Below are 15,420 nucleotides of genomic sequence, written 5' to 3' on the forward strand. Positions count from 1 at the left end.
AGCAACTTGGGCTATGAGCTTCTCCACCCTTCCTCCAGACTCTAGGACCTTGGTTTCCAAATGAAATACAAAACTTGCCCTCATCTGAAAAGAGGACTTTGGACCACTGGACAACAGTCCAGTTCTTCTTCTCCTTAGCCCAGGTAAGACGCCTCTGACATTGTCTGTGGTTCAGGAGTGGCTTAACAAGAGGAATACGACAACTGTAGCCAAATTCCTTGACACGTCTGTGTGTGGTGGCTCTTGATGCCTTGACCCCAGCCTCAGTCCATTCCTTGTGAAGTTCACTCAGATTCTTCAATCGATTTTGCTTGACAATCCTCATAAAGCTGCGGTTCTTTCAGTTGGTTGTGCATCTTTTTCTTCCACACTTTTTCCTTCCACTCAACTTTCTGTTAACATGCTTGGATACAGCACTCTGTGAACAGCCAGCTTCTTTGGCAGTGAATGTTTGTGGCTTACCCTCCTTGTGAAGGGTGTCAATGATTGTCTTCTGGACAACTGTCAGATCAGCAGTCTTCCCCATGATTGTGTAGCCTAGGGAACCAAACTGAGAGACCATTTTGAAGGCTCAGGAAACCTTTGCAGGTGTTTTGAGTTGATTAGCTTATTGGCATGTCACCATATTCTAATTTGTTGAGATAGAGAATTGGTGGGTTTTTGTCAAATGTGAGACTATTAAAAGAACCAACGACTTAAACTACTTCAGTCTGTGTGCATTGAATTTATTTAATACACGAGTTTCACAATTTGAGTTGAATTACTGAAATAAATGAACTTTTCCACGACATTCTAATTTATTGAGATGCACCTGTAAAGAACACATTATGAACAAAGCTACTTTTCTATTGAGATCACATCTGTGTTGTGCAAGTCAGACAGTTTAGTTCGGTCTAGTTTCTTAGTGTTTTAAAGGTCAGTAGGTTTAATGGGTAGATAGATAGCCTACAGTTCAATAGTTTGGGGATTATAAGATTTTTTTGTCACATAATGCTTTCGAAATTATTCTAATATGCCGATTTTGTGCTCAAGAAACATTATCAATCAGTTGCACAGCTTATTATTTTTGTGAACTGTGATATTTTTTTTTCTTTGAGAATGGAAAGTTCAAAAGAGCAGCATTTATTTGAAATAGAATCTTTAACAATGTAAAAGTCTGTTACTTTTGATCCATTGACTCCATCCTTGAATCCCTAAACAAAAGTATTTATTTTATAAATGTATTTTAAGAAAAAGAATATTACTGAACATTGTCAAATTGGCATAAACAAAAAAAACAAAAAAATGTAATGAATCCTTTCTGTCATTTCTAGGTTTATGCGGACAACGATGCAGAAGTATAAATGAAAACTGACGCATAGCCTACGGCTCAGGTCCGACGCAGAAGTATAAATCAGCCTTAAAGTCTCACATCCAAAGATATATTCTTTATAAAAGTTATACCGCTCACTCTAACCCGCCGGCCATTCGTCACTCTAGCCCGCGGTGTGTGACGCTGTGTTTCGTTATGAAAGCGAAACTACTTTGTTTGGCCTTCCAAAAGAGGACACGACTAGAAATCAGTGGTTAAGCTGTATTTACAACACTGTTCCAGAACAGTTCAACCCAAATATTCAGATGTGTGCAGCACATTTTATGGAGGACTGTTTCCTGATCCTGGTAGAATAGCCTACAATGCCGGCTGTTCTGACTCACAGACTGTAAGTAAGTTTTTATATTTAAAGAATTTGCCACTGACGATTCAAACGCGAGTTTTGAGCAGTGTAGAGTAGCGCTTGTTGTTTGTCATTTCTCCGATCACAAATGCAGACATGGTTTTATGTTTACGCGATGCAACGCAACACGTAAAAAGACAGTATAAGTTATTATAATCCGTAATTATGTCCCCACTGGATGCAACAAATGCCTTGTTTATAATGGGTTTTAATGTTTTTGTCTCGTCGCTCTGGCCGGGACACGGCATCAAAATATGGTAAGGCAGGGCATAGAGGAGAAACAATAATGTACAGTATGTGGAAAATGTGTTTTTTGAACCTTAAACCGCATAAACACATTTCATTACACCAAATACACAAAATAATGTTCTTTTTAGCACCATCATATGACCCCTTTAAATGCATACCAAGAAAGTATAGTGTGAAAAGAAGTATATTCCTCAACCTGTGTGACATGACTGTCTATGTTGTATACACTTTAAAGATAAGTCAGTGAATGGAAAAGTTTTGCTTTTGGTATTATAATGATGAAACAAAAAAAACTGTATTCTCAAAAGTAATATTGAGTACTTACTGCTATTTTATGGTTACCTGCAAGTATTGCATAATATTGCCATTTCACAAATTATCAAGTGAAACATAATTTGACTAACTTTAGAATGTTGATTTGTTTCATGTTTTGATCCTTTTTGCATTAGATTATTTAAATATGTGTATACTAGCTTCTTTGTCACAATGTTTCTCTCTGTCTCTGTGTTTCTCTCTTGTCACTCATTGTAGCAGGTTTTTGTAGAGAGCTGATGTGTTTCCTGTGACTGTGGGCTGCAGAGCACAGTAGTACAGAGCAGAGTCTGATACAGCAGCAGAGGAGATCTTCAGATCCACATGGTTCTGTTCCCTTTTTGTAATGTTAACAGAGAATCTTGGATCTACAACAGACCGCTGAGCTTCTTTTGCTGTGTCGTAGGTGAGTACAAGAAATTCAGGTTTTGATCTTCCATACTGACGGTACCAGTGGAGATAATCTGTACCTCCAGAGTCAGAAAAATTACACGACAAAGTAACACTTGAAGCCTCCTCAGCAAAAACATCTGTTTTGTTTGGTTTGATGACATTCCCAAAGACAGCAGCTGAAAAAGAAGAGGCAAGTTTGTCGCTTTGTAGTGCTTTTTATTTTGTTTTTAATAAATAACCGAATAATCAAGCAAATAAATATACATACCGGTTGAGGCACAGAACAGAATAACTGAATGAAGATCCATTGTACAAGTGTTCACTCTGAGTAGAGTCAGACTGAATCATCAACCACAGTCTCTGTCAGACATAATTAGATCATGTCAGATGTAAGTCCCTCCTCTTTTGACACTACAAGACAAAAGAAGCTTTATTTTGAGGGAATGGTATTTCTTGGAGCCTGGCTCATTATTGCTAAGTGAAACTAATTTTCTGTCCATTATTGTTAAGATTAATTCTAAGTAGTAATAATTCTAAGTGCATCTATAGTGGATTTTGTTATAAGAAGTTCAAATTAACTTTAGTCATATTTTAGTGTCAGATAGTCTGTCACCATAAGCTTTATAAAGCAAAACTACATGAAACACACATTTATGTGTAATATGGGGAAGCTTTAGGGTTGTTGTTTTTTGCAAGTGTAACTCAATTGAAGTGTTACATACTTGTAGTAAATTTTTGTAAAACACAACCCTAAACCCTTTTACATTTTTGAAAAGCTCTTTTTTTGCCCTTTTATTCCTTTTATAAAACATTTCTTCTCTCAACCTCACACAGATGTTTGCCGTTATTATCTCACATTGAGGTTTTGATTTGGTTTTCATAATAAGAGCTTCAAAGTGAAAATGGCTTGTAGTTTTTGTACGACTTGTCTCATGTTTTGTATCACTGGGCTTCAACTCTTAAAGCGCAGTAATAGAGAGCTGAATCTGACACAGTCACACTGCTAATAATGAGTTCAGTCAACATGCGAGAAGTGCTTGACTGGAATCGAGGATCAGAGCTGTGCTTAGCACTGTTTGATCGTGCTCCTTCACGTAATAAATATTGAGGTTCTCCATTAGGATATTGTCTGTACCAGTACAGACGTACATATTCACTGTCTGAATCATATGAGCAGCTCAGCGTTACAGACTCTCCTTCAGTTTTGATGATGCTCGTCCCTTTATTTGGCTCAATTTTGTCCACAGCTGTCACATCTGCAAACATTAAGCACAAAATTAACTCATTTTCTCTTACTTTAAACACTGTATATCGTTAAAGATATAAATTACAAGTGTTTTGAAAGAAAATCAATAAAATACCATCCAGTGTTTTATAGGTTTTTTAAAGTTGTTGCTAAAAGATCTGAAGTAATCATAAATGCCACACCTGATGCCATAATGAAAAGCAGCAGCATGTATTTGTTCATGGTGAATATGATCAGATCAGTTGTGTGTTAATTCTCTCAGTGCTCTGTGCTCTGACTGTGTGTTACTGAAGCTTTCTGCTGTTCAGTAATCAAGGCTTTCAGGAACTTCCTGATCTCTGTGAGCTTTGTACCTTCATTAATAGCATGTTTACTGGTGTGATATATGAAAAAAGACAACAACAAAAAATATGTCTGTGCTTTTCAGTCTCTATTCTTATAATATTAAAATATAGTATAAATAAGATGAAAGTTGTTTATTGAAATTCCTTATTGAATGTCTGAGAACACTGCCACCTTGTGGCACATTATACCTACACAATCTGTCACATGATAATGGATTGATAGTCCATTTTTTATATGGGTTTAATGTAATTAACAATATTGGGATGATGCTTAGATTTTTGATCTCACATTGATTTTAAATATGTCATCTTTTTATCTGCTATTTTATGTACACTGTAAAAAAAAAATTCCGTAAAATTTACGGTAAAAAACCGGCAGCTGTGGTTGCCGGAATTTTACCGTTAAAAATACGGTAGCAACGTTTTAGGTTTTACGGTTTTAACTTGAATTTATAGTTAAATACCGTAATTTCATTAACTGATATAATGTTAATATACCAACCTATTGAAGTACTGATATCTGTTTTGTACCTTTGTAATACACTGTTACCCACCAAATGCAGGAGGTGGAGAAAGTCACATGATGAACCAAAGCCCATCACCCTTATTGAATATGCATTTATAGGAGTTTCTCTTTAAGATGCAAAATTTATGGGAGTATTAAAGGGGTTATATGATGCGATTTCAATTTTTCCTTTCTCTTTTAAGTGTTACAAGCTCTTGGGGCATAAAGAAGATCTGTAAAGTTGCAAAGACTAAAGTCTCAAATCCAAAGAGATATTCTTTATAAAAGTTAAGTCAACCACGCCTACCTAAAACGGCTCGTTCTAACACGCCCCCACATGTATACGTCACGATGTGGGAAGATTTGCATAACGCAGCCCAAATGTTCACGCAAAGAAAGAAGGCGTAACTTTTATTCTCGCTTTAGTATTGTTGCTGCCACCATGTTGTGAAGACGCTGTGTGTTTCCTTGTGAACGCAAAACTACTTTGTTTGGCCTTCCAAAAGAGGACGATAATGATAGCCGCTTCGTCATGCCTAGAGCTGATCCGTGTTGGTCGCTGAGGAAATACATCAACTTCATGCTGTGGATCGCCGGATCGGCTTTCACCGTGGACGAATCAGAGTCCAGCCTGGGGTCGTCACATGTGGTTGCCGCAAGCCCGCTCCTTCATTGAATCTGCCGGCCATGCCGTTCTCAAGCCCGCCGGCGTCCGCTCACTCAAGCCGCCGTGTGTGACGCTGTGTTTCGTTGTGAAAGCAAAACTACTTTGTTTGGCCTTCCAAAAGAGGACGATAATGATAGCCGCTTCGTCATGCCTAGAGCTGATCCGTGTTGGTCGCTGAGGAAATACATCAACTTCATGCTGTGGATCGCCGGATCGGCTTTCACCGTGGACGAATCAGAGTCCAGCCTGGGGTCGTCACATGTGGTTGCCGCAAGCCCGCTCCTTCATTGAATCTGCCGGCCATGCCGTTCTCAAGCCCGCCGGCGTCCGCTCACTCAAGCCGCCGTGTGTGACGCTGTGTTTCGTTGTGAAAGCAAAACTACTTTGTTTGGCCTTCCAAAAGAGGACACGACTAGAAATCAGTGGTTAAGCTGTATTTACAACACTGTTCCAGAACAGTTCAACCCAAATATTCAGATGTGTGCAGCACATTTTATGGAGGACTGTTTCCTGATCCTGGTAGAATAGACTACAATGCCGGCTGTTCTGACTCACAGACTGTAAGTAAGTTTTTATATTTAAAGAATTTGCCACTGACGATTCAAACGCGAGTTTTGAGCAGTGTAGAGTAGCGCTTGTTGTTTGTCATTTCTCCGATCACAAATGCAGACATGGTTTTATGTTTACGCGATGCAACGCAACACGTAAAAAGACAGTATAAGTTATTATAATCCGTAATTATGTCCCCACTGGATGCAACAAATGCCTTGTTTATAATGGGTTTTAATGTTTTTGTCTCGTCGCTCTGGCCGGGACACGGCATCAAAATATGGTAAGGCAGGGCATAGAGGAGAAACAATAATGTACAGTATGTGGAAAATGTGTTTTTTGAACCTTAAACCGCATAAACACATTTCATTACACCAAATACACAAAATAATGTTCTTTTTAGCACCATCATATGACCCCTTTAAATGCATACCAAGAAAGTATAGTGTGAAAAGAAGTATATTCCTCAACCTGTGTGACATGACTGTCTATGTTGTATACACTTTAAAGATAAGTCAGTGAATGGAAAAGTTTTGCTTTTGGTATTATAATGATGAAACAAAAAAAACTGTATTCTCAAAAGTAATATTGAGTACTTACTGCTATTTTATGGTTACCTGCAAGTATTGCATAATATTGCCATTTCACAAATTATCAAGTGAAACATAATTTGACTAACTTTAGAATGTTGATTTGTTTCATGTTTTGATCCTTTTTGCATTAGATTATTTAAATATGTGTATACTAGCTTCTTTGTCACAATGTTTCTCTCTGTCTCTGTGTTTCTCTCTTGTCACTCATTGTAGCAGGTTTTTGTAGAGAGCTGATGTGTTTCCTGTGACTGTGGGCTGCAGAGCACAGTAGTACAGAGCAGAGTCTGATACAGCAGCAGAGGAGATCTTCAGATCCACATGGTTCTGTTCCCTTTTTGTAATGTTAACAGAGAATCTTGGATCTACAACAGACCGCTGAGCTTCTTTTGCTGTGTCGTAGGTGAGTACAAGAAATTCAGGTTTTGATCTTCCATACTGACGGTACCAGTGGAGATAATCTGTACCTCCAGAGTCAGAAAAATTACACGACAAAGTAACACTTGAAGCCTCCTCAGCAAAAACATCTGTTTTGTTTGGTTTGATGACATTCCCAAAGACAGCAGCTGAAAAAGAAGAGGCAAGTTTGTCGCTTTGTAGTGCTTTTTATTTTGTTTTTAATAAATAACCGAATAATCAAGCAAATAAATATACATACCGGTTGAGGCACAGAACAGAATAACTGAATGAAGATCCATTGTACAAGTGTTCACTCTGAGTAGAGTCAGACTGAATCATCAACCACAGTCTCTGTCAGACATAATTAGATCATGTCAGATGTAAGTCCCTCCTCTTTTGACACTACAAGACAAAAGAAGCTTTATTTTGAGGGAATGGTATTTCTTGGAGCCTGGCTCATTATTGCTAAGTGAAACTAATTTTCTGTCCATTATTGTTAAGATTAATTCTAAGTAGTAATAATTCTAAGTGCATCTATAGTGGATTTTGTTATAAGAAGTTCAAATTAACTTTAGTCATATTTTAGTGTCAGATAGTCTGTCACCATAAGCTTTATAAAGCAAAACTACATGAAACACACATTTATGTGTAATATGGGGAAGCTTTAGGGTTGTTGTTTTTTGCAAGTGTAACTCAATTGAAGTGTTACATACTTGTAGTAAATTTTTGTAAAACACAACCCTAAACCCTTTTACATTTTTGAAAAGCTCTTTTTTTGCCCTTTTATTCCTTTTATAAAACATTTCTTCTCTCAACCTCACACAGATGTTTGCCGTTATTATCTCACATTGAGGTTTTGATTTGGTTTTCATAATAAGAGCTTCAAAGTGAAAATGGCTTGTAGTTTTTGTACGACTTGTCTCATGTTTTGTATCACTGGGCTTCAACTCTTAAAGCGCAGTAATAGAGAGCTGAATCTGACACAGTCACACTGCTAATAATGAGTTCAGTCAACATGCGAGAAGTGCTTGACTGGAATCGAGGATCAGAGCTGTGCTTAGCACTGTTTGATCGTGCTCCTTCACGTAATAAATATTGAGGTTCTCCATTAGGATATTGTCTGTACCAGTACAGACGTACATATTCACTGTCTGAATCATATGAGCAGCTCAGCGTTACAGACTCTCCTTCAGTTTTGATGATGCTCGTCCCTTTATTTGGCTCAATTTTGTCCACAGCTGTCACATCTGCAAACATTAAGCACAAAATTAACTCATTTTCTCTTACTTTAAACACTGTATATCGTTAAAGATATAAATTACAAGTGTTTTGAAAGAAAATCAATAAAATACCATCCAGTGTTTTATAGGTTTTTTAAAGTTGTTGCTAAAAGATCTGAAGTAATCATAAATGCCACACCTGATGCCATAATGAAAAGCAGCAGCATGTATTTGTTCATGGTGAATATGATCAGATCAGTTGTGTGTTAATTCTCTCAGTGCTCTGTGCTCTGACTGTGTGTTACTGAAGCTTTCTGCTGTTCAGTAATCAAGGCTTTCAGGAACTTCCTGATCTCTGTGAGCTTTGTACCTTCATTAATAGCATGTTTACTGGTGTGATATATGAAAAAAGACAACAACAAAAAATATGTCTGTGCTTTTCAGTCTCTATTCTTATAATATTAAAATATAGTATAAATAAGATGAAAGTTGTTTATTGAAATTCCTTATTGAATGTCTGAGAACACTGCCACCTTGTGGCACATTATACCTACACAATCTGTCACATGATAATGGATTGATAGTCCATTTTTTATATGGGTTTAATGTAATTAACAATATTGGGATGATGCTTAGATTTTTGATCTCACATTGATTTTAAATATGTCATCTTTTTATCTGCTATTTTATGTACACTGTAAAAAAAAAATTCCGTAAAATTTACGGTAAAAAACCGGCAGCTGTGGTTGCCGGAATTTTACCGTTAAAAATACGGTAGCAACGTTTTAGGTTTTACGGTTTTAACTTGAATTTATAGTTAAATACCGTAATTTCATTAACTGATATAATGTTAATATACCAACCTATTGAAGTACTGATATCTGTTTTGTACCTTTGTAATACACTGTTACCCACCAAATGCAGGAGGTGGAGAAAGTCACATGATGAACCAAAGCCCATCACAAGCAGCTTTTAAATAATAACATATATAGAAGGTGCACAGTGTCATTCACACAAACACTAAACACCATCACGGTAACACACATGAAACTGAAATAATGCAATAAACATTCATTTAACAACATTAGGTGTAACACACAACCCTAATATACAAAACTGATAAGAAAAAACATAGTTATTTCAACAAAAAAACATCAAATTTGAAATGTAACGCAGGGAATTCTGGGAATGTCAATTTACGGTTATTCACTGTAAATTATACGGTATTTTTCACTTCCAAAAACTGTATACTACCGTAAAATTTATGTCCAATACATGTAATGTCCAATGCAGTTTTTCACCGTATATAGTAGGGGAATTTACCGTTAACCATTTAACAGGTTTTTACTGTAGCATTTTCACAGTCTTTTACCGTTAAATTCACGGTCATTTTTTACAGTGTATGTAGATTTGGATTCATTAGCTTTTTATTTGTTTATTTCTTTTCATTCACGTGTTGTTCAACTTATTACTTACATCTGCAGTTTACAGGTTCTCCTTTAATCTTTGTCTCTGTATCTCTTGCTTGTTCTAATTGGATTAAATAAGGAAAGGATTTTGTACAGTGTTCTTGTGTTTCCTGTCACTGTGGGCTGCAGAGCACAGTAGTACAGAGCAGAGTCTGATACAGCAGCAGAGGAGATCTTCAGATCCACATGGATTTGTTCCTTTTTTGTTACTTTAACAGAAAATCTTGAATCTACACCAGATATCTCACTCTCTTTTGCAGTACTGTATGTGGCTACAAGAAATTCAGGTTTTGATCTTCCATACTGACGGTACCAGAAGAGATTTTCTGTAACCCCAGAGGAGGAATAACTGCAGGACAGAGTAGCTTTTTGACCTTCATGAGCACCAACATCTGTTGTATCTGGACTGATGTTGTTTCCAAAGACAACAGCTGAAACAGAAGAGAAATGGGTAGTATTTTAGAGAGATTTCAGATAATCAGTCAAGCAAATTAATCATTCTCTCAATAGAAATACACACCAGTTGAGGCACAGAACAGAACAACTGAATGAAGATCCATTTTACAAGTGTTCACTCTGAGAAGAGTCAGCCTGAATCCTTTCAACCACAGTCTCTGTCAGACACATTAGATCATGTCAGATCTGGAAACACTTAGTCCCTCCTCTCTGAGCTGAATCATTCACACCTAGGTAACAAGAGCATGTAATTTAGTTTATGGTATACATATAATAAATAAACATTTGTATGTTTTCTGTGTGCTCTAAATGCATCTAAGTGATTCCATAATATACACTACTGTTCAAAAGTTTGAGGTTGGTAATATATATTTTTTAAATAGGTCTCTCTTCAGTCTTCAGTGTCACATGATCCTTCAGAAATCATTCTAATATGCTGATTTGATGCTTGATGCTCTAAAAAAATCTTATTATTATCAGTGTTGAAAATGGTTGTACTGCTTGATATTTTTTGTCAAAACCATGATGCATTTTTGGGGGATTCTTTAATTAATAGAAAGTTTGAAAAATAACAACATTTATTTAAGATATCTTTGACATTTATTTGAGATTTGAATTTTTTTAACTCTTTAGAATTTAAAAGTCTTTACTGTCAGTTTAATGCGTCAAATATTTTTATATTTATACCCTGCAAATGAAGAAAGTTCTAAAATTGTCTCTCAGTTTCCACTGCATTTAATAGATACTGTAGAATGCTTCTAAAAAAAGCATGTTCGCCAGGTACTCGTTCATTATTTCAAATGAGTCAGGCTTTTCAGAATCTAAATGAACACACACACACACACAAAATGTGTGGTCAGCTTTAAAAATAAATATTTGAACATGTATTTCTTGCAATTATTTCTTGCAACATAATCATCTGTTATTTAATTGCTCATATAAAAACAGTATTAATGTACACAATCTTTAACAATGTATCATTGCTTATCTAAATGTATTGTTTATGATATAACTATAGAACAAGAATATCAGCAGCATAGACTTTATTTGACCATATTACATAACTTCACAGTGTTTCTTCTCCTGTGTTTTTGTATGTGGTTTGACTTGAGTTTTCTCACTGTGAGCCTCAGAGCACAATAGTACACAGCAGAATCAGACACATGTACATCTTGGATTGTCAGTGGAACTGAATCTGATGAAAGTTTAGAGTGAAATCTCTCCTGAAACTCAGTGCCAGTTTCTCCAGTTCCAAAATTGTCTCTTCTCAGGATGTATTTAGGAATATCATTTGCTCTCTGGATGTACCAGAAGAGATCTGGAGCTGCTGAAGCACTGCTGTATTTACAGTTTAATGTGACTAATTTTCCTTCTAATTCAGTCTGATGTCTTTCTGGCTGGCGGACTGTTTCTTCCCCTCTACATTCTGTAAACATATTAAATTAATTAAATACAAAAAAGTTACACATCAGCTTGGATGACTTATATAAAAATGCTCATGGATATGTAAAAATTGTATTGCCATACCTAAATGAAGTACAAAAACAAGAAACAAATTCCTTAACCATTGCAACATGGTTTCCCTACTTGGATAGCTTAGTAGAAATCACCATCCACAGACTGATGGGAGAAGAAACAATATCTGGTTTGGTCTCTTTGAATGTATCTGATAACGCATGTAACTCCTCCCATTTTCAAGGTTGGCTGTGTGAGATATTCTCTCTGGTACTGCCAGTTATTACAACACAGTCTATAGATGTTTTTGCTCCAAACCTTATGAACACTGAAATTATCATAAAATGTGTTAATGTTGCATATACATAATTTCCCAAAAGGAATTCACATCCTAAATGCAATTTCATCTCCTTGATTTAATATACTACTCTGATTTGCATGTGACTTTGCATGTGACTCTGCCAAATGGATTCATTTAATGTAACTTTTAAATGTTGCAATTCACCAAATAGGAAGTATTTTTGTTGACTGATTTTAGAAATAGAGGTAACAGGAGTTATTGTCTTATTGTTGAGTGTGTTTCAGTCACTGTGGGCTGCAGAGCACAGTAATACACTGCAGAGTCAGACACACGCACATCCTTGATTGTCAGAGGAACTGATTTTGAAGATGTGTTGAGATCTGCATTAAATCTCTCCTTGAACTCCTCATTATTGCTGCTAGATCCAGAAAGTCTGATCAGCATGTATTTTGGGGATCTATTTGTCTTCTGTTGGTACCAGAGGAGATTTGGATATTGAGTGCTGGTAGCTTTGTAAGTGCAGTCAAGAGTGGCTGTTCCATCTTCATAAGCTGTCATAACTGGTTTGGACTGTATTACATTGTCCTGTGCTGTGCATCCTGTTCAATCAAACATAAATTATTGTACAAAGTGAACTTTATGATTTAAAAAAAAAATGAAGAAAGTCAAAATGCATACCTAGGATAAATGATGTCATAAAAAATATATAGCACAGTTTCATCATTGCAGTGTTAAATATATGCTAAATAAAAGAGATATTCACTAGACTAGAGCTTACGTCTATGGCTTGTTTCTGCTTTCATCACTTACAAATGCTAAATACAAAACCTGGGAGGAGTCATTTACATATAGCTTTATCCTTATTGCCTCGCAGGGTATACACTTATATCATATTATTTTTAACAGTACTATCGCTATTGGGCTTATTTCAAAGGCAAACTTTAAACACATAATCGGATTTAAAAGTAACCGTATCCCATTTGTATTCCATAAATGACAATGTAATAAAGGAGCTGTCTAGTCCAATAGGCTATATTTTCAACTCATTTTTTGTTTTGTTTTAGCCCTAAACCTAACTCTAATTTAACTTTTTTAAATCGAATATTGGGGTGACATGTCTGTATTTAGGTCTATAGTGTTGCAGTCCGACAACTTTAGTGTTTTTGCATGAGGACTGAATGTGATTTGGTCACAGTGGGTCTCAGAGCACCGATGCTGAGGATGACTTCAGGTCTCTGTTATCCCTTCTTAAACTCTGTAGACACTCCAGCTGTTTTTCACCATGTCCATTGTTCATGTGCAGTATTCATACAATATAAAATCAATAGCCTATCAGTTATGCCATTTGTTGTGTTTCACATGATAATGATGCTCAGCCTGTCAGTTTAATAACTAAGACGACACTGCCACCTTGTGGTAAGTTCTGAACATACCACATATCATCACGTTGTCTTGTCCCTCACTTTTTAAACATTATCAAAAAAAAACATAAGGTTGCAGTTAATATTAATAAACCTACGACAGAGTATACGACATACTTAAAACTATATAAAACCCACCGAAATTCCCTGTATTGTCTTGTTCTTTCACAGAGAGCGAAGACGTGCATTGCAACTCCACTGCAGTAGATGGCGATGTAGAGCAACTTGTTACTTCATGTACTACAGATGAAGATGTAACGCTACAATATATGATATGTAAACCACGTGGACAGTCTTATGTGTTTACTTTATTATGTAGTTCGGTTAATCCTTTTCATATAAAAATCGAATAACCTACACAGCGACTCCAGAAAGGAAATTTCAGCGCGCGCTAAATAAACCATCGTACACGCCTGCAGTGCAAAGTAGTAAGAAGAATGGCGAAAGGAATGTATTTAGAGCATTATTTGGACAGTAAGTATTTCAAACGGTATTCTTGAAAAGCGTGTTGCCACATTTTAATTACTGCCTAGTTGAATGAAATGTGATGAATTCCTCTTGCAGCCTACTTGTGAGTTGAGGAGTTGTTGTGTTTCAGCATTTGTCTTATGTGTTACGTTACGATAAAATGCTGAACTGTAACGTTACATGACTGAGTGCTTGAATAATGTTTTGTATTTTATACCACCCTTCCTTGGTCAGTGTGTGAAGTTAACTTCCTGTAGCATATGCATGCATGTTCTTTTTTTCCTGCCATGTAAATACTGTTTGCACGATCTTTAATTCGAATCATTCACTCCAGGCATCGAGGGACTTCCCTGCGAGTTGCAGAGAAACTTCTCATTAATGGAGGATTTAGATAATAGAACTGAAGGTATGTTTGCATCAGTATCATTTTGTTTTAGAGGCCATTACAGTTAACTTTTAAATTATGATTAATGAACAATTACATTCTTACTGTTGTTCACAGAGAAAAAAACAGAGATAAGTGAACTAGCTTCTGAGTATGTTGCAAAGGTTAGAAATTTGGCATCTGAGGAGCGTGCCCAGCATTTAAAGAAGATTGAAAATGCCTACAACAAATGCAAAGAGTACAGTGATGACAAAGTTCAGCTTGCAATGCAGATTTATGAAATGGTGAGATGCAGAGTCCTCGGTTTTTTATTTGCATGTGCCATTTGATGCCTCAAGCAAAAACAAGTCTCCTTGCATTTCCAGGTGGATAAACACATTCGGCGGTTGGATGCTGATCTTGCACGCTTTGAGAATGATCTGCAGGAGAAACTGGACACGGGTAGCATGGATAGCTCAGATGAGAAGCAGTCTCGAAGTAAGTCTTATTGTTCAGAACCTATCTTCATGTACATATTATTACAGTTAATACAATGGGTTCCCACGCTTCTTGAAAGTACTTGAATTTCAGACATATGGATTCAAGGCCTGGAAAGTGCTTGAAAACAAACATAGGTCCTTGAAAGTGCTTGAATTAAATTTGAAATAAGTTTTGTTTATGCAGGGATTCAAGTTTTCCATCGCTATGACGGATTTCCGTCAATTGGGGAAAAAATTAGGGGAAAAGAAACATGTAGCGCACTGTTGTTGTTGTTGTGCCGGCACACCAAAAATCATGCTGCTTCTCAGTGACAACATAGTGACGCCGCTCGCATCATTCACAGTCGAGTTATTAGCAGAGAACACAGAGCAGGACTTGAATTTCGTGCTGGGATCGTGGCTATTAATTACAATTGTACTCATTCCCGCAGGTTCCGTGCTTATAACGCAATGACAGATGACGGAACGAATCATTTGCACATGCTTTTGAGTCTTGAGAACTCGCTCGCGCACTCTCATTTTTTGCATGCCCACAGATCGCGATAAGGAGAGTGACGGCTTTTAATAGTTCTTAAGGGAGTTTGCAAATGTGATATTGATTCAATACAACAGTTCAGTAAACAAGTACTGCCTGATTTTGCTCTATTTCTTTAACGAAAATAGTTCCAAATATAGTAACAGCTCAGCCACTTTGCATCTCTAAAAGCAAACACAGCTGAGTTTCATTCATTCAATGAAAGTGTGTTTTTGAACGAATCTAGTAAGTCAGTGATTCATGATTACCCATTCATAAAGAC

General features: G+C 36.6%; 1 protein-coding gene and 5 gene segments (V, D, J or C); 1 reads left to right on the forward strand and 5 right to left on the reverse strand.

The window, feature by feature from the left end:
* Positions 1 to 2,486: 2,486 nt before the first annotated feature.
* On the reverse strand, positions 2,487 to 2,992 carry LOC107558724 (Ig lambda chain V-II region NIG-84-like). The segment is given in 2 exon segments: positions 2,487 to 2,845; positions 2,938 to 2,992. Coding segments are annotated over 2 exon segments (399 nt in total).
* Positions 2,993 to 3,611: 619 nt separating this feature from the next.
* Positions 3,612 to 4,158, reverse strand: LOC107558734 (T-cell receptor alpha chain V region HPB-MLT-like). The segment is given in 2 exon segments: positions 3,612 to 3,925; positions 4,098 to 4,158. Coding segments are annotated over 2 exon segments (354 nt in total).
* Positions 4,159 to 6,777: 2,619 nt separating this feature from the next.
* Positions 6,778 to 7,268, reverse strand: LOC107558743 (Ig lambda chain V-II region NIG-84-like). The segment is given in 2 exon segments: positions 6,778 to 7,136; positions 7,229 to 7,268. Coding segments are annotated over 2 exon segments (399 nt in total).
* A 634-nt stretch (positions 7,269 to 7,902) lies between these two features.
* Positions 7,903 to 8,449, reverse strand: LOC107558751 (T-cell receptor alpha chain V region HPB-MLT-like). The segment is given in 2 exon segments: positions 7,903 to 8,216; positions 8,389 to 8,449. Coding segments are annotated over 2 exon segments (354 nt in total).
* Positions 8,450 to 9,688: 1,239 nt separating this feature from the next.
* Positions 9,689 to 10,218, reverse strand: LOC107558760 (T-cell receptor alpha chain V region HPB-MLT-like). The segment is given in 2 exon segments: positions 9,689 to 10,089; positions 10,179 to 10,218. Coding segments are annotated over 2 exon segments (441 nt in total).
* Positions 10,219 to 13,520: 3,302 nt separating this feature from the next.
* The window catches only part of LOC107557337 (inhibitor of growth protein 5-like), an 11,904-nt gene continuing 10,004 nt past the window's right edge, over positions 13,521 to 15,420 (forward strand). Inside the window, exons 1-4 of the mRNA XM_016240725.1 lie at positions 13,521 to 13,765; positions 14,094 to 14,165; positions 14,262 to 14,428; positions 14,510 to 14,621. Coding sequence (XP_016096211.1) covers positions 13,729 to 13,765; positions 14,094 to 14,165; positions 14,262 to 14,428; positions 14,510 to 14,621 — 388 coding nt within the window. The 5' untranslated portion in view covers positions 13,521 to 13,728. The remainder of the gene's footprint in view (positions 13,766 to 14,093; positions 14,166 to 14,261; positions 14,429 to 14,509; positions 14,622 to 15,420) is intronic.

This window comes from Sinocyclocheilus grahami, unplaced genomic scaffold (assembly GCF_001515645.1).
Source record: "Sinocyclocheilus grahami isolate Dianchi unplaced genomic scaffold, SAMN03320097.WGS_v1.1 scaffold21.1, whole genome shotgun sequence".
In the NCBI taxonomy this organism is placed as follows: domain Eukaryota; kingdom Metazoa; phylum Chordata; class Actinopteri; order Cypriniformes; family Cyprinidae; genus Sinocyclocheilus; species Sinocyclocheilus grahami.